Source organism: Centroberyx gerrardi, chromosome 8, assembly GCF_048128805.1.
Source record: "Centroberyx gerrardi isolate f3 chromosome 8, fCenGer3.hap1.cur.20231027, whole genome shotgun sequence".
NCBI lineage: Eukaryota > Metazoa > Chordata > Actinopteri > Beryciformes > Berycidae > Centroberyx > Centroberyx gerrardi.
In genome coordinates, this window is record NC_136004.1 from 31,011,863 (window position 1) to 31,035,977 (window position 24,115).

A 24,115-nucleotide genomic window follows, 5' to 3' on the forward strand; every position below is an offset into this window, starting at 1 on the left:
ATAAAAACTAAACGGATGAGCCTATAACGCACAAAACTCAGCAGGCAGTGTGGCGTGATTTATCGATGCAAAGCTTTTTACTGTAGTTTCACAACCCCAGATTAGGAGAAACGGTTGACTAACACCTGCTTTGATCCTGGATTATGGATTATCTGGTGGAGCGCACGTCTCCTGGAAGACTTGAAGTTTCCTTTGAAAACTTCTCACCCACCTCTGGATTGTTTTGAAACAGTAAAAATCCTCTAAATTCATGAAAATCCTATTTAAAATTCATCATGTATGCTGAGTTTTTTGCTGATAGCATGGTAATATGTGATCAAGAGTTTCTGTAATCTGAGTCAGCAAAACATGACAAGAGGTTTGTTTTAAAGTGAGATAACCAGTATTGACACCTAGTCTTACAAAGTGACTGATAGCGAAAACTAAAACAAACTTGGACATCTAACCAGTAAAGTGAAGAGAACATAGTCATCAAAATCATCCAAGTGTCCCCAGTGGATCACTGGCTCAACCTTCATGCTAACCTTTCAGCGTAGCCTACACTATGTTGAGTGATAGCGGTCTCCATGCTAACTCTTTAGCGTACACTATGTCGAGTGATAGCAGTCTCCATGCTAACTCTTTAGCATACACTATGTTGAGTGATAGCAGTCTCCATGCTAACTCTTTAGCATACACTATGTTGAGTGATAGCAGTCTCCATGCTAACTCTTTAGCATACACTATGTTGAGTGATAGCAGGCTTCATGCTAACTCTTTTAGCGTACACTAAGTTGAGTGATAGCGGTCTCCGTGCTAACTCTTTAGCGTACACTATGTTGAGTGATAGCGGTCTCCGTGCTAACTCTTTAGCGTACACTATGTTGAGTGATAGCGGTCTCCATGCTAACTCTTTAGCGTACACTATGTTGAGTGATAGCAGTCTCCATGCTAACTCTTTAGCATACACTATGTTGAGTGATAGCAGTCTCCATGCTAACTCTTTAGCGTACACTATGTTGAGTGATAGCAGTCTCAATGCTAACACTTTAGCATACACTATGTTGAGTGATAGCAGTCTCAATGCTAACTCTTTAGCGTACACTATGTTGAGTGATAGTAAGCAACAATCACAAACATGAGAAAATGAGAACTTGCAGCTGAGCAATCTTAAATGATGAGCAATCTTAAATTATACGCATGGTATACACTGGTGAAATTTATATAAAATAGAATACAAAATATCGTTTTCAAATACCCAGGAGTACTTTCCATTTTTTCATACAAAATAAAGGTGGTGAGTGTACAGCTAAAAATCACTGCGCAGCGGATGAATACGTGGTTGGTCACATGAAAAAGTTCCAAAAATAAACCTGGCTACATCAGCGATATAGAGTTAATGATATTTGATTTTTAAAATGTATGACTCTACAGACCATATAATAAAACCAACGAAGAACTTTTTATTACTAAAAGCTCAGTTTTCTTACTTTGGATAATGCTAGTGGCCCACTATGACTCAACATAGTAAATGCTAAAGAGCGAGCGCTAAAGAGTTAGCATAATACACCAGAGCCAATGATCTACTGGGGACACGTGGATGATTTTGGTGTCCATTACTTTGGACAATGTCCAAAAAACGTGGCGTATTCCTGAACTGAAGGTTAGTGTGTGTGTGTGTGTGTGTGTGTGTGTCTCACCGATGAAGGAGTACTGGTAGAGCTCCTGCAGGTGGGAGGGGGCGGGGGGCGGTCGGTAGACGATCTTGCCGTTGTTGACGTCGGCCTGGGTGAAATGTTTCACCGCTTTGTACGGCCGGTCCAGATGTTCGATGGCACCTGATAAGAAACAGGGAGATTTATACTTTTCACTCTCCATACTGTTCTAATGCTGAGCCGCTGTAGAAGTCCTGCTTCATTTATCCTGCATCTTTCTCAGATTGGAGTTTTAGTTCTGCAAACATTTCTCGGAGGCGGAGCTGCTCTGGAGGCAGAAATAGTCTCATTGGTTGAGTTAAACCTCAGTGGGCGGAGCCAAAGAACCACAGTTTTCTTGAGTAACGCTAGCGAACAAAAAAAGATGTATTATAACACAAAACTCTGGTGTCTCTAAACTGACTAGATACATTCCTCAACTTTCCAGTGACTGAAAAGAGAGAAAAACATGACATTTCCAAACACTTCATCTTTTGGATGAAGCCAAAGTGCAGCAGCACTCCCAAAAGTGGGAGGAATTAAAATAGAAACTAGATGCAGCAAGGGTCAAAAGCTTTTTCAGAAAATGAAACACGCATGACAAATGTTGCTGTTTAATTTGGAGCTGTCCTGGTCCTCATTGGCTCGACTAAAAATGAGTCCTGCACAGATTTACCAGTCCATTAGTTGATGAATACAGCCCATTGTAAATCGTTTTTCCCTTTCATTAGATGGAGAACTGAAAATGATACACCAGTCCGTCAGATGGTCCAAATTCAAAATTAATGGCTCCGGTTCTGAACGCCACATTAAATTCAGCAGAAAGGAAACCGACACTCATTTCTATAATAGTCTAGATAGATAACTAGTAATCAAAAAGGCAGCATTGTGGAGGGTGGCAGTAACCTCGAGGTCAGAGAAGCAGGCTGATGACCAGACCGGACCGGCTGGGTAAAGCTGGGTGGGGAAGGTTCCCATGAGCAAGGCACTTAAAGGTGTAATAAATGTGTATTATTTCTGCTTTACTGAGGCATTATATGACTGGTAAATATCAGCAGAGGTTCCTGAATGGTAGTGAGTGAAACAAAGTGAACAGCCGGCACACGCTGCGGAGATTTCTGCAATTCAAAAACACAGGAGGCCCTCCTACCACACCAAAGTCCCTTCAAAAATCTGGCAGTTTGTTTTCGCCTTGCTTATCGGCAAAAAACACACATTGGAAAATATAATTTGAGTCTTTATTACTAATCTGTAGGATGTTCTGGTAAAATCGGCATGTATATAATCCTCCAAACAGCTTAAATTTTATCCAGGGAGGACGCTGAGCATGTGTGCTCTTCTCCAGCAACGTGCTTCTTCACTTTCATACAGTAAACCGCTTTCATACCTGGGAGCAGTAAAACCACAGTCTTCTACTGTCGGCCACTGAGCCGCTCCACTGCAGCAGTTTGGGGTTCAGTGCCTTGCTCAAGAGCACCTCAACAGTAATTGATGAGAGGTGGAATAGTTTAACTCACCTTTTCCCCCCATGGCTCCATTCAACTGGGAATCAAACCAGCGAACCTCACTTCACAAACTCACTTACTGTATCTAACTATAATGCTCCTGCCGCCCCGACAGGACGCTCTGGCTTTGATCCAGCATTCTGCCTATTCTATGCATGAGTATGTGTGTGTGTGTGTGTGTGTGTGTGTGTGTGTGTGTGTCTGACCTTGTCCGTGCGGCAGGGGTTTGGTGATATTGTAGATGAGCTTCTCGCTGGGAGTCTCCGAGTCGATGAAGGACAGAGCCGCCGGTGTTATCTCTGTCACACGATCCTCCAACGCCTGCGCACACACACACACACACACACACACACACACACACGCAGACAGATGTATACACACACTACGGTGAGAACAGGCGTAAGACAAGAGCTACTACTTCCTCCAACTCTGATAAGACCCATATCATCGTAACTGAGGGACGACTTGGATGAACACACACACACACATACACACACACACACACACACACCACAGAGTCACTCAAACATCAATATAGTTTGCCTGTTTTGTCCCTCACCGTGATCTGTAGGTCGCAGTCGGGCGCCAGCTGGGGGAAGCCGGGGATCTGGGGCAGAACTCCTATGGTGAAGGTCTGGGCGTCGCTCTGTGTGGCTGCGGAGCCGTCGGTGGAAACCTGAGGACACACACACACACACACACACACAGTTATTCTCCATCTATCAATTTTTTCACCTGACCTTCTTTTTGTTTTTTACATAGTTTTTAAGCAATCCATCTTGTTTTAATCTTCCCCTTTTCCTGCGATGCATCGGTCTCTCAGATTCAGGTTCACTATGCTCCCAATTTTATGCTTTACTTTTAATTTAATTTTGATCTATTTTATTTTCTTATTTTACTTTCATCATCTTATCTTACTTGTATTATTACTATTAATGATATTAATGATTAATGATCTGATTTTCATTATCGTGTTGTATCAATTTATCTTCTCATGTTGTTAAGCACTTTGTGCTGCAATCTTGCATGAAAGGTGCAACATAAATAAAGTTTGATTGATTGATTGTAGTCTGGAAACTCCTCTCTTCAAGAAAATAGTCTACCTCATGTTAGTCTCTACTCTCCGAATCATATCCCTCCTCCCTTCTCTTCCTCCTCCTCTCACTCTAAACTGCTCATCAATCAGTCAGAAGTTTGGACACACCTGATTGAATATACTATGCTTTCATTCTCTTAAAGCCATTTTCATCTAAAGGTTTCTGCTTAAATGCTTGAAATGTGTTTCTTAGACAAATATAAATAGTGAAGTTGATCCTATGTATGAATTTCTTTCCAAAGCCTTTGCCTTTCCATCAAGGCAAAGGGCGGCTACTTTAAAGAATTTAAAATATAAGATTGTTTTGATTTGTTTAGCACTTTTTTTGGTCACTGCATAATTCCATTTGTGTTATTTCATAGTTTTGATGTCTTTACTATTATTCTAAAATGTGGAAAATAGTAAAAATAAAGAAAAATGTGGTGTGTCCAAACTTTTGACTTCTGATTGACAGAGTGGTCGACAGGCTCTTGGGACTCACAAACCCAAAGCTACAACACATGCAGTAAAAACAAACTACGGTCCAATATCTGTGACAACACACAGCAGTAGTAGCACTGGCATCAGGCTGCGCTTTATTCAATTCAGTTCAATTCTTTATTATCCCTCGAGGGGAAATTGCTCGCAGGCAGGGTGTAAAAAATACGGTAAACACAAACGACAACTGGCCAAACAACATCAAGCAACAGAACACATTAAAAGCACATGCGGCTGCTACAGAATGGAGCTGCAAATAGGCGAGCGCAAAACAGCAATGCTGCCAAGGTCAGGGAGGCTGTTGTGCAACAGCTCTATTGAGCTGATCAATAGATACTGAGAGGAAGGCTGCATCCATCTCTGTTCATACTACAGCACAGGATGCTCATACAGGAACTCTCAATGTGAGTGGCATTCAGCATAAAGCAGTCGATGCTTAGTTGACCATGTTTAAGGTAGTAATCTGAGACATTTTCATATAAATAAATGGCCATTTTCCTACTCTTTCCTACTCTATTATATCCAGTTCATGAAAGCTTTTCCATTTACTGTTCTAAACCTCCGGTGTCTGGAAGCTCTTCCCCGGGAAAAATAACAGAAACTTAAACTTCATCAACAGAAAACCCAAGGAAAAAGACGTCACAGTACTGGGCACACTCGTCTCCTATGATTCAAGATTCAAGATTCAGGATTCAATCATTTATTGCCTTGTCAACAATTTGAATTTGCCTCAGTGAAACTCCATAAAATACATAAAATACATTATAAAAAAAACCTCACAATCAAAATCACAAAAATCACAATATCACTGAGTCGAGTCACAGGAGTAATGTCAGGGCGCTGTGGCTTTGACCCTTGACCTCCACACCTTTGGTTGCTTACAATCAAGCGGCCAAATTCACAGGTGAATTTTGAAGCCAATAAGGAAGTGGCAGCAGCAGCAGTTCCTCTAACGCCCGCTAGAGTCCGGCTCCAAAAAGACTCCAAACCGCCCGACTCCATGAAGTCAACGGACCACAACCCAGCTAACACTAGCAGGCGGAGCTGCGGCTCGGTTTTGCTTCGGCTCCAAAAAAATGTCAACATGACGGCGATCGTGAACCCGATGTTTTGGCTTCAAAGCGGCCCTTCAGAAACCTGTGGGTGACGTCACACTCACTACTCCATCTGCTTTTACATTCTGTCTATTTGAACTGGATCAGAAGCTAATGCTACAGTTTGTTGATGAGTGAAAGTGGATTGCATGTTGTTTATCCTTTTCTTTTCCTTTTCTTTTATTTATTATCCTTTTATTTTTGGGTTTTTTTTGGAAGACCAAGAGTAGATGTTGACGTCTATAGATATATAGGTTATATAAGTAAATCTACATAAGATTATATGGAGATATGTTAATACAGATGTAAATGGATGCAGTATATATAGAAATTGGTCTTCTATTGTTCTCATTTTAAAAAAAAAATAAAAAAAAAAATGTAAAAGACAATATAATTACAGCAATAAGTGATTTTATCAATGTTTCAATAAAAAGAAATTTGAAAAAAAAAAAAAAAAAAAAAGAAAGTGGACTGCAGCTCCTGGATCAACACCTGTCTGCTCTCTGAGTCTAATCCCTTCTGCCTTCCAGTCTGGGAAGAAACTCCACTTGAATTTTGGCTCTGCTCCATTCTCCCCCCACGATTTTAATAGTGTTTTTTTTTTTTTGTTGTTGGACGTCAAACTGTGTTACTGCTGCTCTATTTCTCTGACTCAGGCTCTCCACAATATGTAGCCTTAAATTGTTTTGTCCCCTGATATACATAAGCAACAGAAGCACCTCAGCTTTTGTCACGACTTCCTTATTCTCGATGCCATTCTGCTGCAGCTTGTTCCTGTCACATCAGTGGCATTTTGGGTAAGAAAGTCAAGAACTTGCAGTCAGCTCTGTCAGTCAGAAGTAATGTAACAGCAGCATCAAGTCCGGAGTCAGCTCCACCAATCAGAAGTAATGTATTATAACACAAAAGTCAATGCCAACTCAGCTGGCTTTATCCAAGGTGGTGGTGTGGCAGTAAATGATTGATTATCCAGTTGATACAATATAACATGAAACCTCAAATAGATTGGAAATGTCAGAAAACTTACATTAAAGCTGCACTAGAAAGAGTTTTCTGTAAAAGTAAACCCGTTATATGCTGCAACAGAGAAGAGCGTCCCGTCCGCACTAACTGAAACCCCACAGATTCTCCCTGTTTGTCCAAATTAAACTCCTGTGTTGCATGTGTCCACTTCACCCATCACACATCGTAACTGAAATCCAGACTGTCTCCTAAACCAGTGCTTCTCAAACCTTTTGGCTCGTGATCCCTTAAAACGAAGCGTTGCCTATTCACAACCTCCCATCACAGGCTGCAGATGCAGAGTGCTGAATAGTTCAACCAGAGAATGATTTTCCCTTTTCAGGTTGTTTGATTTGATTACCAGAGGCCTAGAGGCTGAAAATTTGCAAAACGTCTGAAAAAATGGACATGATAATACATTTTGATAGTAGAAATATGTTATTTCCTATCCCATAAATCATCTCGCGACCCTCCTAAATTATCTTGCGGCCCTCTTGGGGGTCCTGACCCCCAGGTTGAGAACCACTGTCCCAAACAGCAGTGAGCAGCGCTGCGTCCAGAGAAAGCTGGACTCACCAACGTTAGATCTTTTCCTCCCTCGTCTCTTTGGTATAAAGCATCACAAACAGTTTACTGACATCACAACACAGGATTTCTGGGTAATGAAGTTCAAATTTTTCAATCAGTTACTGCTTGCTGCCATTTGGAACCACCGACGTGCAAAGTTGCCTAGTGCAGCTTTAAAAATGGAGGCACTAATTTGTGCCTTTATTGATGTTGGATTTGCATTAGTATGTGTTGGGTCTGGCTGCTATGGCAACCATTCCCCTGCTCTGTCAAGACTTGGCTTCAAAGTCATCCCCACCTTCCATGTCCCTGGTTTTATTGTGAAAATTTACCATTTACCATTTACTATACCATTTGATCATGTTGTGATGTGCGAAGCCACAAGTTGCTGCAGAGGAAACAAATGCATCGGCGGCAGTGCGGCCTACTTCTGTTCAGCTGCCGAGCCCCAAGTCGCAACAGCAGAATGAATTTGAATCAATCAGCGTAACAAGCCGCCGCACACCAACGGAGGAAAGTAATACCGGGCTGACAAACCGTCACACTTAATCGCTACCTCTGACAAACAGCGTAAGTGCTTCCAGTGGTTTCGGTTTGTGACGAGCGACGCCTTTTCCTCGCCTCTGCGTTCCCGCACCCTGTCAGAACGATGAGACACTCGAGAATTTAATTTGAATCCTGCACTGTGTAATTGAAACGCATTTGCCCTGAGAGACGGAGCCAAAATCTGGGGGGTGGGACAGGGAGAGAGAGATGATTAGACATGGCTACGAGGTTTTGGCTGCCTCCTGTGTTTTCTAATGGAGCGGAGGTGAAACAGAGCCTTTAACCACGGCGCGCTGCGTGCCGCATCGATTTTTACTGGGATTGTCTTGGATTTGGAGCTAATTTGCGAGTAATTTGGTGTCATTTACGCTAATCAAGCTAAGTCGCTACGGGTTGATTCTGTGTGCGGATGAGTCAGGGGGTTTGGACCGAGGTAGAAGAGATCAACAGTGGAGAAAATGAAGGAAGAGGAGAGAGTGTTGATGTGCTGAGAAAGACTGGAGGGAGAGATTAGAGTTGGAGCCGGGAAAGGAGAGGAAGGAGACGAGCGCGCATGTATCCTGCCAAAATATATCTGCTGCTTTCAGTGAGTTTCAGGCACTTCTTCCCTTTATCGTTTGTTTTCAGCATGCAGGGGAGTCCTGGTTTCAAAGATTAAGTCAAATTAAAACTCATATACACACAGCTGGAAACTGATTAGCGATTAAAACAACTGCTGAGTGACGGGCAGACCTCGCATTTCCTGTTGATGCAGTTTGAGTTTCTCTTTTCTCTGTCTGTTCAGTCATGGTGGCTATCGCTGCTCATGCTAACTACCCAGTTCTTCTTCTTCTGTTTATTCCAAACAAACTGGAAACATAAAACGCATCACTTCCTGTGCAGCAGAGGATTTTCTTCCCAGGAAAGAGCTCCAACTATTTGATTAAAGGATAAAAGAACATTTCACAAGTTTGCAATAAACAGCATGAGTTTTGTAGTTTGTATTTCTTTTCCTTTTTTTTGTTTTTGTTGTTTATCATTTCTACAGTAGCAGCTAGTAGTACGACAAGCCCCGCCTTCATGTGTGTATCTGCATTTGAACCGCAGGTAATTCTTTCTTTAAAGTAGTAATCCACTCCACAAGCTCTTTGTTTTGTTTTATTTAGTCTCCATCTTTGTCGCTCAGCCTCACTGTGGTGTTTCTGCACTGCACTTCCCACAGATCACCTGTCAATCAAACAGTGTGGGCGGAGCTTGGATTTTCTGTTGATGCAGTTTGAGTTTCTCTTTTCTCTGTCTGTTCAGTCATGGTGGCTATCACTGCTCATGCTAACTACCCAGTTCTTCTTCTTCTGTTTATTCCAAACAAACTGGAAACATAAAACGCATCACTTCCTGTGCGGCAGAGGATTTTTCCCGGGAAAGAGCCACCAGACACCGGCTGTTTAGAACAGACAGTGGAAAAGCTTTTCATCAACTGGATATGGGTTGAATCACTATTGTGACATTAATTTATAGAAAACGTCATGGAAGATTACTTTAATGGATTAGGACAGTCACTCAAACCACCCTGCCAAAGTAACAAAAAACTAACTGCAAAGTAACTGAGTATTCCAGTTTTTCTAGTTTTTTTAGGGGGATAAATTCAGTAAAAGTCACAGCGCCCCCTCCTCCGGCGCTGGGAGGCGAGCAGTGAGAAGAGACACTGACCTGGAACCGGAAGGCGTCGCTGTCCGTCCCGGTGCCGAAGTGGCGGTACCAGACGGTGCCGTCGTTGACGTCCTGCTGGGTGAAGGAGCTGGTGGGGGTGGAGCCTCTGTCGCCGGACAGCGAGGGGCGCCAGCCTTCAGCCGGGCCGTCGGCCGGCATGGACACCAGCACCACCTCACCTGGACAGAGAGCAGGTGATGAGGGGATGGGGTCATGAAGTGCAGTGAAATTAACAACCACCCAAGTAAACTTTTGTTTTATATATTTATTTCAGGTGCTGTGATGCTCTAAGGCGGCGTTCAGACCTGGCGGTTCTTGTAGATGTGGTTATCTAAGATCAAAGATGGCCATAATTCATTGCAACTATAGCCGTATTTGCACGGGATGAGTATGGTGTGTAGACCTCATGTAATTAATGAATTACCCCCAACCTCTGCTTTTCATGAAATTACCATTAGTGATTTCCTGATTGAGCAAAGCAAAACTTTAAATTAGTATTAATTAACGGTAGATAATTCGAACTGCAAGTTTTACTTTAGAGGAATAAGGAACATTTCAAAAGTTTTATAGTGGGTTTTATAGACATATTCTCATACCATTTCTTGGTAAAAAGAAGAGATGGAGTAGATAGGAGAGAGAGAGAGAAAGAGAGAGACAGAGAGAGAGAGAGAGAGAGAGAGAGAGAGAAGGGAAGAAGAATAAAATAAGAAAGAGAGACAGATGTTGGAAGAAGAGAGTGAAGATTGGCAAAAAACAGAGAAGCGCTAAACAGGTGTGAATATGAGAGAGAGAGAGAGAGAGAGAGAGGAGAGAGGAGAGAGAGGGAGTGAGAGAGAGTGAGAGAGAGAGAGAGAGAGAGGGAGAGCATAACGGCAGATGATGAGGGGAGGGAGGGGAAGAAAAGTAAAAAGCAGGTAAAGCAGATAGCAGGTAAAAAATGAAGAAGAAAATAGCGAGACAATGACTGAAAAAATCCCCTAATCCGATTCCACACTAGTCCACAATCAATAAACCTCGGAGAAGAGCTTCATTCCAAAATAACATCCATCCACCACTAGAAATGACTTTAACAAAATGATTTATAGCATGAAAGTAAAGCTCATAATAAAGTTCTGTTGAAACTATTAGCCACCAAAGAGACGGTTTGCTTATGGATTAGTAACACTTGAGGATGCAATCATACAAAATCTTCAAAATATCAAATAACACACATGCAAACATATCTCATATAACGTTTTGAAATTAAACTCTTGTCCTGCTGAGTGTGAGCAGAGTTTGTACCGTGTTTGGGGTTTCCCTCTGAGGCGAGCAGGGAGTAGACGATATCCTCAGCGCCAACGCCCTTGTACTCCGCCTGCAGGTATTTCTTGCCCAGCCGCACCATGCCGCCCTCCCTGACCCAGGTCATCGGCACCGACAGCACCTGAGGGGAGCGGGCCGCCTGCCGAACACACACACACACACACACACACACACACACACCACACACACACAGTCAAGATTTAAACACAAAAACATGAAACATTTATCAGTATTTCACATGGTAATCTGCAAGATCCTCGTTTTGTGTGATTTAGTCTCCATCTTCGTTGCTCAGCCTCATCACTGTGGTGTTTCTGCACTGCACTTCCCAGAGATCACCTGTCAATCAAACAGTGTGGGCGGAGCTTGGGTTTTCTGTTGATGCAGTTTGAGTTTCTGTAGATGTTTAAACACCGGGTGTTTCAAACTGCGAATGTAAAAGCTTTCACGAACTGGCGATAGGTTGCATCACTTTTGTGCTATTGTAACAGCAGTAGAGAGTAGCCAAACTGACATTTATTTATATGGAAATGTTGCAGATTAATACTTTTTTTTTTAAGCATTTTGCTTTTATTGGACGGTACACAGCAGAGAGAGACAGGAAAGATCGGGAGGGAGAGAACCAGAACGTTGGCGGTTACATGGCCTGCGCCTTAGCCCACCAGGACGCCCCAGATTAAAACTGTTCATCTAAGCAATGACTTCTTTACGCTGAATACCACTCAAACTGAGAAATCCCACAGCGTATGAAAACCCTGTGGTGTAGGCAGCGTGGTATGAGAAGAAACAGATGCAGCCTCTGTTGTCCGTCCCTTAAGCGCAGCCTGATGCCGGTTTTACTTTGTGTTGTCACAGCTAGCGGACTGCAGCTTGTTTTTGCCACATCTGTGGTGTCTCTGGGTCTGTGAGTCCCGAGAGCCTGTCGTCCGCTCCGTCGATCAGAAGTATTAACGCAAGAGTCAGTCCGTGGTTTGTTTAGTCAAAGAACTGACAGCACAACTATGGAATCAGTCTCATTTTGTGAAACTGTATTGATCCCTGAAGGAGAAATTCATCTTTTTTCTTGCTGCCCTTCAAAGCTCCATCAACTACACAACAACACCCCGTTCAGTGTCTTGCTCGAGGACACTTCAGCAGGGTGGACGCCTGCTGTCATGGGGGTTTGAACCTTTGATCCCCCCCCCCTGACTTTGATTGCGTATGGGTTTCCTCTGACTTCAGGACAATCTGGCATGCATGGACAATTAACAGCCATCCGTGTTATATACTTGGCATTTTGTTTTTTAGTGTTGGGGTGGAGGGGTGGGAGTGGGTGGGGGGTGTCTATGTGTTCTGCTTTTACATTTTTTTTATTGCATTTCTGTGTGCTTATGCATTGGAAAAATAAAATATTCAAAAAAAAGAGCAGATACTACGCATTTGGGTATAAAACCTCAATATAATAAAACCTCAAACAAACATTCTTTGGGTCTATAAAATCAGCCTCCTATTCATTCTCTATGCAGCAGCTCCAGGTTTGACACCTTGACGATGTTACAGGAGATAAAGTTGTTGGAAGTAGTTCTCCATGTTCACACACACTGACTGGGTTTCCCCTGACCATAATAAAAACATTACATGCATTCTTGAATTGAATGGCATTCCCCTTTAATCAACGCTAAGTCAACACTGCTGACATGCATCAAAACCAAGGCGTGATTGTTCTCACAAGTCACTGTACACAAAACAAGTCCATGCCAGACACGTCTTCACTCAAGTACATTCCTGCAAGGGGAAAAATATTGGCCATAAAATACTCAATAAACCTAAGCAGAGTTTCGCAAAATCAATTTACCAGGGAAGAAACAGACTTTCATAAAACTTTCACACATCCTCTCAAGTCAATTCCTCATAAACTTTTCAGCTGTACACACACACACACACACACACACACAGAAATACACACACACTTCCCCCAGACAGTTGACCATTCACAGTAGGAGATAATCAGTGCACCGAGATAAATACAAGCAGTAGGTGGTAATAGATTGCTGGAATGTGCAGAGGTGTGTGAGTGTGTGTGCATGTGTGTGTGTGTGTGTGTGTGTGTGTAGATAATAACCTGCAGACCATCTGTGGCTTTTCTGCCTGCCTGCTTGGCTGATCCAAATCACACCATTCCGGTCTTTCAGCAGGCAAAGAATCACAGCAGAGCGCCGGAGAGCCGAGGCGGAGAAAACACACAAGTCAGCATGGCAGGCCTTTTCCTCAGAGGGCCACATCATCCACGAAATGATCAACGTCTCCCGCTGAACACCGAGGACTCTCGAGGACACCCGGACCCAGAAAACCACACACTCTAAAAAGTAAGCGTGAGGGAACCCCGTACGGTTCCCTGAGGAATCCCTTCATAAACCGGATCATACGGTCAAGGTTCGTGAACTCTAACTATGAAGTGGAGTTCATGTGGTCTTCACTCTTGTTTTTCCTATTTTCCTACCATTGCTCTCAATCAGGGTGCTGTGACTCCACTTACTCGAAAAAGTAAGAAACCTTTGGGGGTTCCTCAGATTGTAACCGTAAGGGAACCCCACAAGGTTCCCTGAGGAATCCCTGATCATGATGGTACTTCCATGAACCTGGACCATCCGGTTGTTCTTTGAGGAACCCTGAGCTCAATCATTTTGTTTAAGTGGTTAAAGTTAAAGTTATTGGATTTTTAAAAACCCTCTCCAGTAAACGCATCACAACTGGACTGGAAAAACTACTGAAGTCCGTCCAATCAGGCCAGTTTGCAGCATTTGAACTGGAAAGCGTCCACTCAGCAGGTTTACCTCGTTTGAATTAGAGGAGCTGCTGCTGTCGGCCTGTGACAACTTAGTCTTCAAATGTATTCAATAAACACTCTGTTAACTAAACTACATTCATTTGCAAAACATCGTGAGGAACATTATTCATGTCCTTAGCCACAGTATATTTGAAAACAAATTCATGAAAATAATATGGGGGCTTAAAAGGGTTATGAGACAGACTGGAAATGGACTTGGTGCTGGAAGGAGTGTTTTGGCTGCAGTCCACAAAAACAGAAAGGATGCTGTGGAGATGGAGTGGGTGTCATCAATAAAACATGTTGCCGGCCAGGACGGTCACGCTGTTGTAATGACAATGACATTGTCATCTCTGGTATTACCATAATTCCCTGCGGGGTAGGGGTGCCAGGGTGAACAGGACGGCTGATGGACTTGTCAAACAGTAAGGGAACATAACAGAATGGAGATTGGATCCTTATCGGCAACACATTCTAATTTATTCTAAATGAAACGCGCCGCTATCGCGTCTAAAAGGACTCGGCCTGTGGCGAAAGCAAACAGCGGGCCGTGTGACGCGGGCTGCCAGCGCTAACAACAACAAATCAGAGCAATCTAAAATGTAATCACAGACTCCATTTGGGATATGGAGCGCCGTTTCAAAAATAATCGTGTACTTTGACAACGGCGAAGACAAGTGGAGAGGAGAGAACCCCTCAAACAGCATTAGCTAAACTCAAACCACTCAGCTTCCCCCTCTGCTTGACAACAAAGCACGAGCTAAACTATTAGCCTTTCACAGAGCTGGACGGCGGATCAAAAAAACACCCTAATTCCTTCCATTTGTGCCAGGGAACAGGAGAGCCCAGGGGTCTTTCAGAGGCTCAAAGAGTTCTCCCCCGGACTGTAATTGAAAGCCAAGGGTCCCGCTTCCTTTTCAGCAAAGCTACAACTCAGCCAAGGCTCAGGCCCGGTCGGGAGAAAGGCCATCCATCACCGGGCCATTACGGGCCTGATTAGTCTCCTGCTTTAGCGCTCAATAATCCATCTTTCTGGAAACCTTTTGTCCACTGGCACAGCCTGGCATCGACAGCCCCTGCTGCTGGGACAGAGGGCTTGGAAGTACAAAGGGTGCAACAGAGGGTGCCACGCTCTGAAAACCAGGGGTTCATTGGTGTGGGTTTGATCCAGGGGGAGCTGGTAATCACCTCCGGGTTCCTTGCTGGGAAAATATATCTAAGGCTTATATTTTTGAGGAAGTACTGGCAGGGTTTGTGAACTATTTCTTATTGCCTCAACTCTTATTTTTTTATTATAGTCCTAAAGAAAAAGATTTTTTGCACACCTTAAAGTCTTGAGTGACAGGTGTGTAGGACCAAAACCAAAAAGATCGATACTGAGAAAGCAATATAGTCCCAAAAATGTCTGATGAAGGTCCGAAACGTCACAATAAAGTATTATGCAGGTATAGACAGTGTGCAGGATTATATTGCTTTCTTATTATTTTCCCACCATTGCTCTCTTACATGCTCATTCTGGGGTCACAAGAAATAATAAGGGTGCTGTGAAGTTTCCACTCCTTACTGTCGCTTTTGATGTTGGTTGATGTCTAGGAATTTGCAGCTTATTCTACTGTTGCACTTGTTGAAAGTTGCTCCGGATAAGAGCGTCAGCCGAACGCCCAAAGTGTTACAGCTGCACAAGGCACCTTCGCACGCTGGCAGCTCACGATGGCAGTGAGAGCTAACTGTCTGAAGGATTTGAACTTCATTACCCAGAAATCCTGTGCGGTGACGTCAGCAAACTGTTTACTTTATACCAAAGGAAACCAAAGAGACGAGAGAGGAGTTTCTATTAGTCGCTCCCTGTTAGCAGAGAATTGCCCAGCAGGAATTGACCCGACGCCAGAATTTCATTTGGGAATCTAAAAAAAACCCAATTAGTGCAGATGGGACGCTCCTCCCTGCTACAGCTCCACTTTTTTAATTAGTGTGAAAAGACAGGTGTATTCTTACATAATAGTGTAGTTTTCAATTTTTAAAGGTTCTTGCATTGTACATTTTACACGATACCGCCACTGAAATTAGGCCTTTTCTTTATTTTGTCAGGGAGGAAGAGACGACATCGCTGCTATAACTGGGAACAACTCTCCAAATTTTTCACAACAGACGTCTGTAGCTGTCTGTCTGTTTAGTTCAAAGGAGAGGCAACAAGGAGGAGGAGACACACTGACACCGCTGGGACTCGTCCAGCGTCTCCGGCATAAATCAAGGGCATTCTCTCAGCTTTCCATCGCGCTGTCCATCTTCCTCTATCTAATGCACGACAGACTGCAGCATCAGGCCGTTTTAGAGCAAGTGGATACTGGTGTGTGTGTGTGTGTGTGTGTGTGTTTGTGCGTGAGGTATTATCGATTTACAGAGGGAAAAAGCAGAGGAGTTTAGCCTGAAGCGCACCATCTGTACGCAGCCAGACAAACAGCGTCTGCACAGCGCGGCCCTGCAGAGTCAAAGAGTAGCAACTGTGTGAGCAATGAAACCGAGATAAAAATGACTAAAAAGTTTATCTGCTGTCCTGACAGAAGCACTGCCGGTACACAGGTGGATAGTGTATTGTTTCGTGGCATTTAAAGGTGTCGTTTTTTGATGATATGAAATCCAAACCCTCGTCATGACCTTTAAAATAAACAAAAAAGGAGTTACTGCTGTTTGGCTTTGTAGGGCAGCATGGACTTCTGTCTTGTTGGACAGAAGGAAAGTATGTCTTTAACAGCTTTAAGTGTGTGTCTAAGAAAGTGTGTGTGTGTGTGTGTGTGTGTGTGTGTGTGTGTGTGCATGGGTGTTTGGGTATTTTAGCCTTGCTTTGGGAGCCAAAAAGTGTTTGTTCCATATGTTTTCTCACATTTTTTCCGTGGAAATGTTTTGAATTTGTGGTATTGGAAATTATTTTTAGAGCAGCAAAAAGTACTGAAAGGCATCAAAAAGCTTGAAAATGTTGCATTCTTCACATTTTCTTCCAGTTTCTGGGTGTTTTTATTGAGAAAATCAACTGAGTATGGTCTAATGCTATTTTGAAATGTTATACAGAAAATCATTTGCTTTCATAGAGTGAAATTTGCTTTAATATAACAAAAAGCGGCATCGAAAAACCGTAACGTGGTATTGAATTTGATGCATCGGTATAAGTATTGGAACAAAATTGCACTGAAACCCAGCTCTATGTGTGTGTGTGTGTGTGTGTGTAATATACTGTATATACATCAGTCTGTCAGTTTTGTGTGTGTGTGTGTGTGTATGTGTGTGTGTGTGTGTGTGTGAGAACAGTATGTGTGTATCACGGTGTGTATAGTGATCCTCCACTGTGGGAGCTTCACGGAGCGGTGAGAGGAGCACAAAGGAGGGATGGGAGTAGATTGTTGAGATGCCTGCAGGACACACACACACACACACACAACCAACCACACACACACACACGCACACACACACAACCACACACACACACACGCTAACATTCCTCTGACTCCTCATTCCCATTTCCCGTACACAAACAAACACACAGTCTGTCACACACACATGCATACACGTACGTACAGACACTCACACACACACACACACACACACACACACACACACTCACAACCACACACACACACACACACACACACACAGAGAGACAGTATGGACACACATATGGATACTAATACCCACCCAAGTCAGAATCCCCATTCCCTGCACACACACACACACACACACACACACACACAGTCTCTCTCTCTCTCTCTCTCTCTCACACACACACACACACACACTGGCTAGGACCCAAGAGGCCCTGTGTCTCTGCTGCTTATCTGTCTAGACATCTCCGATATTGGGGGCAGGTCCTGCCTTGTCTCCTTGCACTCTTTGTGTGTGTGTGTGTATGTGTGTGTGTGTGTATGTGTGTGTGTGTAGAAACTGTGGGGGCTGCCAAATTTGTGTCAAGCCTACCCCCCCCCCACCCCCCCCCCCCCACCCCCCCCTCTCTCTCAGTCACGGTGGCCGGCGCTCGTTGCCAGATAATTGCTCTCGTCTTCGTCATAAACCCTGAACAGCGGCGCTGACAGAGGGGGATCCGGCTGCCATTTTAAAGGCCTGACCCTGTTTTTTATATCGGTGGTTAAGCGCACCGGGATCAGCGTGTGCTACAGTCAACAGAGCGCTGTGTGGGCGCGTCAGGCCGAACCGACGCGATGAGCGCTGAAGATCAGGCGGTAAAAAGATGTTTCAAGGAATACAGCCGGCGTCAAGAGGTTTAGACCGGCCGACATGACAAATAAACATCCTGCAAACTGAAAACACTGAGCATGTTTGTTTGATTCTCATGACTTTTGAAGAGTGAATAATATTTTTCAAAGTCCGCTTTTCAATGGGAGCTAATCAGAAACTGCCTCTAGAAATGTATTTACTTTCTATTATTTTTTAAATGAAATAACCTTGAAACTAAACACAAGCAAACTCAGCTTTTCAAAGTGTATTCATTAAATATCTAATATCAGATATCCTTCACGACCTACCTATATGCATTTGAACTTGTGGAATAGGGCCCCTTTAATATTTCTGTTTGTGTAGCATGTTGACAGATATTGAGATCAAACCTGCATGCCACACAGGTCAGGTGCTGCAGCAGAATGTTTCATATCCAATCAGCAAAAATGTTTTCTGTGTAACTTTGTCAGCTGATGTTCTCACTGTCGTCTCACTGTTTACTGCATTATTGCACTTTGGCAACATCCACATGAGGAACTGTTTAGAAAAATCAAGATTCGCTCTCTCCTCGACCGTCTGAAGTTACAAGTAATGGAAACTGGAAATTGATTAAGAGACGGTAGAGTTTTGTGTTACAATATACTAATTTGATTCAGTTAGATGAGATTAAATAAAGAATTTCATCTAGTATTAATGCAGTATTGATGCAGGACTTCCTCTTTCGAGGAGGAATCATTTTTTAATAGAGCCAGTAACAGCAGAGTGTCTTAAATAAACATTTGTTATGTATGTTTAATTTTTTGAAATATGTTTTGACCCTTGCAGCATCTACTGTCTGTTTATTTCTTCTTGGTGAGACGCTGTGTTCTAAGTGAAAGCCTAAGGTGAAGCTGCTGTAGAAGTTCCACCAGTGCTGCACTTTGGCTCCACCCACAAGAGGAAATGTTTGGAAAAAAATCAAGCTTTGCTCTCTTCTTGTTCTTGACCATCCGAAATGACAAGGAACAGTCTAGAAGCTAGTTGGTCAAGAGACATTAAGGCTTTGTGTTACAATATGCTAATTTGATCCTGTTGCATTACATTAAACAAATAACTTGCTGCAGTATTAATGTAGGACAGATGCAGGATAAAAGCATGAAGCTGGACTTTTACAACAGCTACACTGCATCCAGCGCTAATGCAGGGTAAAAGCATAATAAAAGCAGGAAGGAGACGGTTACAGCTATATACAGTATATTGATTATCAGACTTGAATTACCCATCATCCCTCTCCCTCCATCCTACCTTCTGAGCGATGCGGACTTGCAGCAGAACGTTCCGGTAGCTGTGTCCGTCGTTGACCTGCAGCACCGCCCCGTCCTCGCCCCCCTGCGAGCCGTCGTGGACGTACTGCACCTGCTCCCGCGACAGCTCCTCCAGCTTGAACTGGCCCAGAGCCCGGTCGCCGTGGAGACGGGTCAGCCGGCCGCGGCGGGGCGGCTCCAGGACCATGACCAGGACGTCGGCCGGGTTGTCGGGGTCGTCCACCTGCAGCACCGACTTGGTGACGGTCGCCGCGGCGCCCGGACCCTCCACCTGCAGCGGAGCGAGCGCCACGACCCTCGGAGGCTGGAAACACAGAGAAGAGACAGAGGGAAAAGATGAGGGTGAGATTCACTGGAATAAACTTTCACTGGAATATAGATTCACTGGAATAAACTTTCACTGGAATATAGATTCACTGGAATAAACTTTCACTGGAATATAGATTCACTGGAATAAACTTTCACTGGAATATAGATTCACTGGAATAAACTTTCACTGGAATATAGATTCACTGGAATAAACTTTCACTGGAATATAGATTCACTGGAATAAACTTTCACTGGAATATAGATTCACTGGAATATACTTTCACTGGAATATAGATTCACTGGAATAAACTTTCACCGGAATATAGATTCACTGGAATATACTTTCACCGGAATATAGATTCACTGGAATAAACTTTCACCGGAATATAGATTCACTGGAATATACTTTCACTGGAATATAGATTCACTGGAATAAACTTTCACCGGAATATAGATTCACTGGAATATACTTTCACCGGAATATAGATTCACTGGAATAAACTTTCACTGGAATATAGATTTACTGGAATAAACTCTCACTGGAATATAGATTCACTGGAATAAACTTTTACCAGAATATAGATATACTTTTTTTAGAATATACTTTCACCGGAATATAGATTCACTGGAATATACTTTCACCGGAATATAGATTCACTGGAATAAACTTTCACTGGAATATAGATTTACTGGAATAAACTCTCACTGGTATATAGATTCACTGGAATATACTTTCACTGGAATATAGATTCAGATAGAAAGATAACAGAAGCTTTCACTGGAATATAGATTCAGATAGAAAGATAATAGAAGCTTTCACTGGAATGCAGATTCAAAATAGAAAGATAGATAGGAGCTTTCATTGGAATATAGATTCAGATAGAAAGATACAAAGACAGATAAAAAGATAGAAGCTTTCTAGGAATACAGATTCAGATAGATAGATAGATACATAGAAGCTTTCACTGGAATATAATTCAAAATAGAAAGATAGATAGAAGCTTTCACTGGAATATAGATCCAGACAGAAAGACAGATAGAAGATGAAACTTTTATGACGGCTGTGGTGAGAGTGGAAAGCAGCTTCTGCACAAAGATTTTTTTAAATTAAATTGTCGAGTCGGTCCATACATGGTGTGTGACACTGATGAAGGCTGTGTAAGAAAAGTGGACAATTTAATTAAAAATACAATTTGCTTTGTGCAGAAGATTATCTCTGTTCTCAGTATTTCTCTGTGTGTGGCGGTTTTCCAATAGTAGCCTATAACTGCTGTGTTGAAATTTGGTAAGAAGACGGGAAAGGAAAGAAGGATGCAAAGAAGAAAGGAAGGAAGGAAGGAAGGGAGGGAGGAAGGTAGGTAGGTAGGTAGGTAGATAGATAGATAGATAGATAGATAGATAGATAGATAGACAGAGTTTGGGTACTGCTGTGGTGAAACTGGGTAAGAGGTTTGGGTGCAGCAGCATTAAAGTGACAGGGTTTTAGATAGCAAACGACTGCCAGCTGAAAACTTCATTAGCTCTTCATCTTGCGCCTGTTTATCAGAAAAGAACCAAAATAGACGGAGAGCTGAATCGGGGATGACAGAGGAATCTGGCTGCAGGTCAAATACATTTTTTTGCCTCAACGACAGACAGGGAATTCAGAGCAAACAGAAGAGCGGAGGGGGATTCACAACAACACTTTCACAGCTGAGTGGGGGGGGGGGGGGGGGGGGTGCTCTCAGGAACCTTCAGGGGTTCTTCAGTGTGCCACCACAGAGAATCCCAGGAGGTTCCTCGTGAACCCTTTCAAAACCAGTTCACGGACTATGAACCCGGATATCACTGATCCTTGGTGGAAAGTGGCTCCCTTTGTTGAGGAAGAAATAGAAAAGTACCTATAATAAGCAACGTTCCTATAAGCTCACTTCATGTGACCTTTGACCCATATCTACACCTTAAGTGCCTAAAACTCCAGAATACCGAATCTGCTTCACCATTATAAGAATAAACTAAGTAACAACTTGGAATGTGCAAATGCCCAAATCTCATAGAAACATTGACAAACTATAATTATCATTGGTTGTTCAGTCTTGTCCATACGGCTGTATACGTTTTGACCAACAGCTTTATTATATTCTATCTGTATTAACATAATCATGAATATTCAACACCATAAAACTCTGTGTAATCATCTAGATTTTGAGTTCCTTGGCACCCAACCTGCAGATTGAATAAATCTGTCAAACAGCCTCTCTCTCCTCCTGAGTTTTCTTCCACAGCGTCTTAAAATAACCCGTCATTTTTAGGATAAAGAGCCAAAATTCAACATTTTGCGGCTGCTAGCGAACACAGCGAGAGGACAAAGCGATCTTGCAAAGCCTCCCAAATTGTCAGATGATAAATATTCTCCCAGAGGGTCGGGGCGCGGGGGCTGCGGTCTCCCGCCGCCGAGGGAGATGAAGAGGAAGAGGAGGGCGAGGTTAAGCCGGGCGCCTCATGAAGCCGCGCTCAGCCGCACCTGAAGCCTCACCAGGGCCAGACCAGCTTTATCTCGCTTACAAAGTCATTTTAGGAGAGCGGGAGACCTCCTATTGAGAGCAAGGGCACGACTTTACACAGCGCTCTGTGTGTGTGTGTGTGTGTGTGTGTGTTTGTGTTTGTACTTCTATCCTTGTAAGAACCAGTTTGAGGATTAGACCTTTAAAGTGTGGAGGTTTTTGCAAAGTGGGATCATTGTGGCCGATCCTCACTTTTAGGGGCTGGTATAGGCATTATTAGCAGGGTTCCCACACATTTTACATTTTAAAATCCATACTTTTTAAGGCCTCAATTTTTAGGCAATGCATAACTATCATTCATTGTTTTATACATCTGACTATACAGGCTGACAATATTATCAATCTGAATATACACGGTCTGTCCCAGAGGAAAACACTGTGCACAGTGATGCCGAGTTTCCAGATGTTTTCCAAACTTTGTCAGCGTTTTTGGTCTTCGTCCATACTTTTTGAGACAAAATATTTTTTCATAACTTCCCATTCTTAGGACGACTCTCTCTCAGGATGACTACGGGATGTTTGTTAGGTGAAATTCAAGGACTCAAAACTGGCCTGTTTGGCGGTAAGACATGACATCAGTCAGAATTAGACAACATAGAGCCAAGAAAGTGAAGAAATCCTGGTGAAATCTTTCATTTTCAAACTGCTGCTGTATCGATGTAATCTCCACAGGGTTCTCCTCGGGATGAGAAGTGTTGATGAAGGCCTTACTTTATTTCTTTCAAATCCATAAACCGTCAAGGATTTTCAGGCCCATGGGAACCTGGTTAGGGGAATGTAATCAATGAAAGGTCCTCGTAAGGATAGAAAGTGTGTGTTTGTGTGTGTGTGTGTTTGAGTGTGTGTGTGTGTGTTTGAGTGTGTGTGTGTTTGAGTGTGTGACACCCAGAAAGACAAAGAAAGACAAAGAGTCAGGCTGCAGGCCAACACACCGCCGTCGACTCAGATTGCTGCAATTCATTTTAATACGACTCCTCTACCAAAACATTTGTAAGCGGCGTCGGCGGGTGCGGGTAGAGACACACGACCCGTCCCCCCGGAGCCGCTTCTCTCCGCCGCCGACCCTAAATCACGCCGGCTGTCAGCCGCCGAGCGCCGGCCCGCTCCGGCTCTCTGACTGACGCACCGCTGCAGCCGCTGGCTCTGCTCCAACTCTCCTGAGCGAGGGGGATGCTCAGAAACAAGCTGGCTCCAGAGAGAGCGATGACTTGCTAAAAGTCATACAACACACACACACACACACACACACACACACACACACACACAACTCCCCCTCCGTGTCGTCGAGCCAGTGTGACCTCTGGCTGAAGCTGATAGAAAGCAGAAAACACAGAAACACGGAGGGAGGATGTTGTTGTTGCCCTTTCGGTTCTGCCGGGGATCGCTCGGTGGCAAACTTTTCGACCCCAGAGGAATTATCTCCGAGAGACAGGCGCCCGCACAAGTCCTGCTCCTCCACTGCTGCGCCTCGCAGGAGGAAAACAAAAGGTGCTGGGTGTGTTGGCGGCGGCTGACGGTGGGTGGGTGCCGCTGCTAAATCGTGCTAAGACATGCTAGCTCACTAAGATGTAGTTAAGCTAAAGGCAACCTGCGAAATCCCCCCCTCGAGGCACACGAAAACAAACACAAACAGAGGAACACACACGCGGGCGGGCGGGCGAGGCGGACCGTTCTTCCTGGGCCTCGCGGGTGAGGGAGGGGTGAGGTTCATATTAGGGTGAGAGAGCTCTCGGCACCCACGGGGCCCGCGGCGCTCTACAGCGCTTCAAGGAGATGGAAAAGCTTTTTGCGCTGCTTCCTGGGGGTTTTGGTTTGCTCTTTGTTTTGTTTTGTGTTGTTTCTCTGCTGCTTCGCTCCGGACGCTCAGGAGCGAGGCGGAGCGAGAGGAAGGGGTCCCCGAGTCAATTTCACCCCCCTGTCTGGCTGTAATCCTCTTGGTTTGTAGCGGTGCCTTTCATCTGCAGCTCCCCTCTTCTCT

The 24,115-nt window shown here is 43.8% G+C and overlaps 1 protein-coding gene across 1 annotated transcript in view; it reads right to left on the reverse strand.

Moving 5' to 3' along the window:
- The window catches only part of fras1 (Fraser extracellular matrix complex subunit 1), a 265,678-nt gene that overhangs the window by 71,428 nt on the left and 170,135 nt on the right, over positions 1 to 24,115 (reverse strand). Inside the window, exons 28-33 of the mRNA XM_071923837.2 lie at positions 19,266 to 19,589; positions 10,931 to 11,090; positions 9,650 to 9,828; positions 3,738 to 3,854; positions 3,385 to 3,499; positions 1,680 to 1,817 (exon numbers count right to left, since the gene is read on the reverse strand). Coding sequence (XP_071779938.2) covers positions 1,680 to 1,817; positions 3,385 to 3,499; positions 3,738 to 3,854; positions 9,650 to 9,828; positions 10,931 to 11,090; positions 19,266 to 19,589 — 1,033 coding nt within the window. The remainder of the gene's footprint in view (positions 1 to 1,679; positions 1,818 to 3,384; positions 3,500 to 3,737; positions 3,855 to 9,649; positions 9,829 to 10,930; positions 11,091 to 19,265; positions 19,590 to 24,115) is intronic.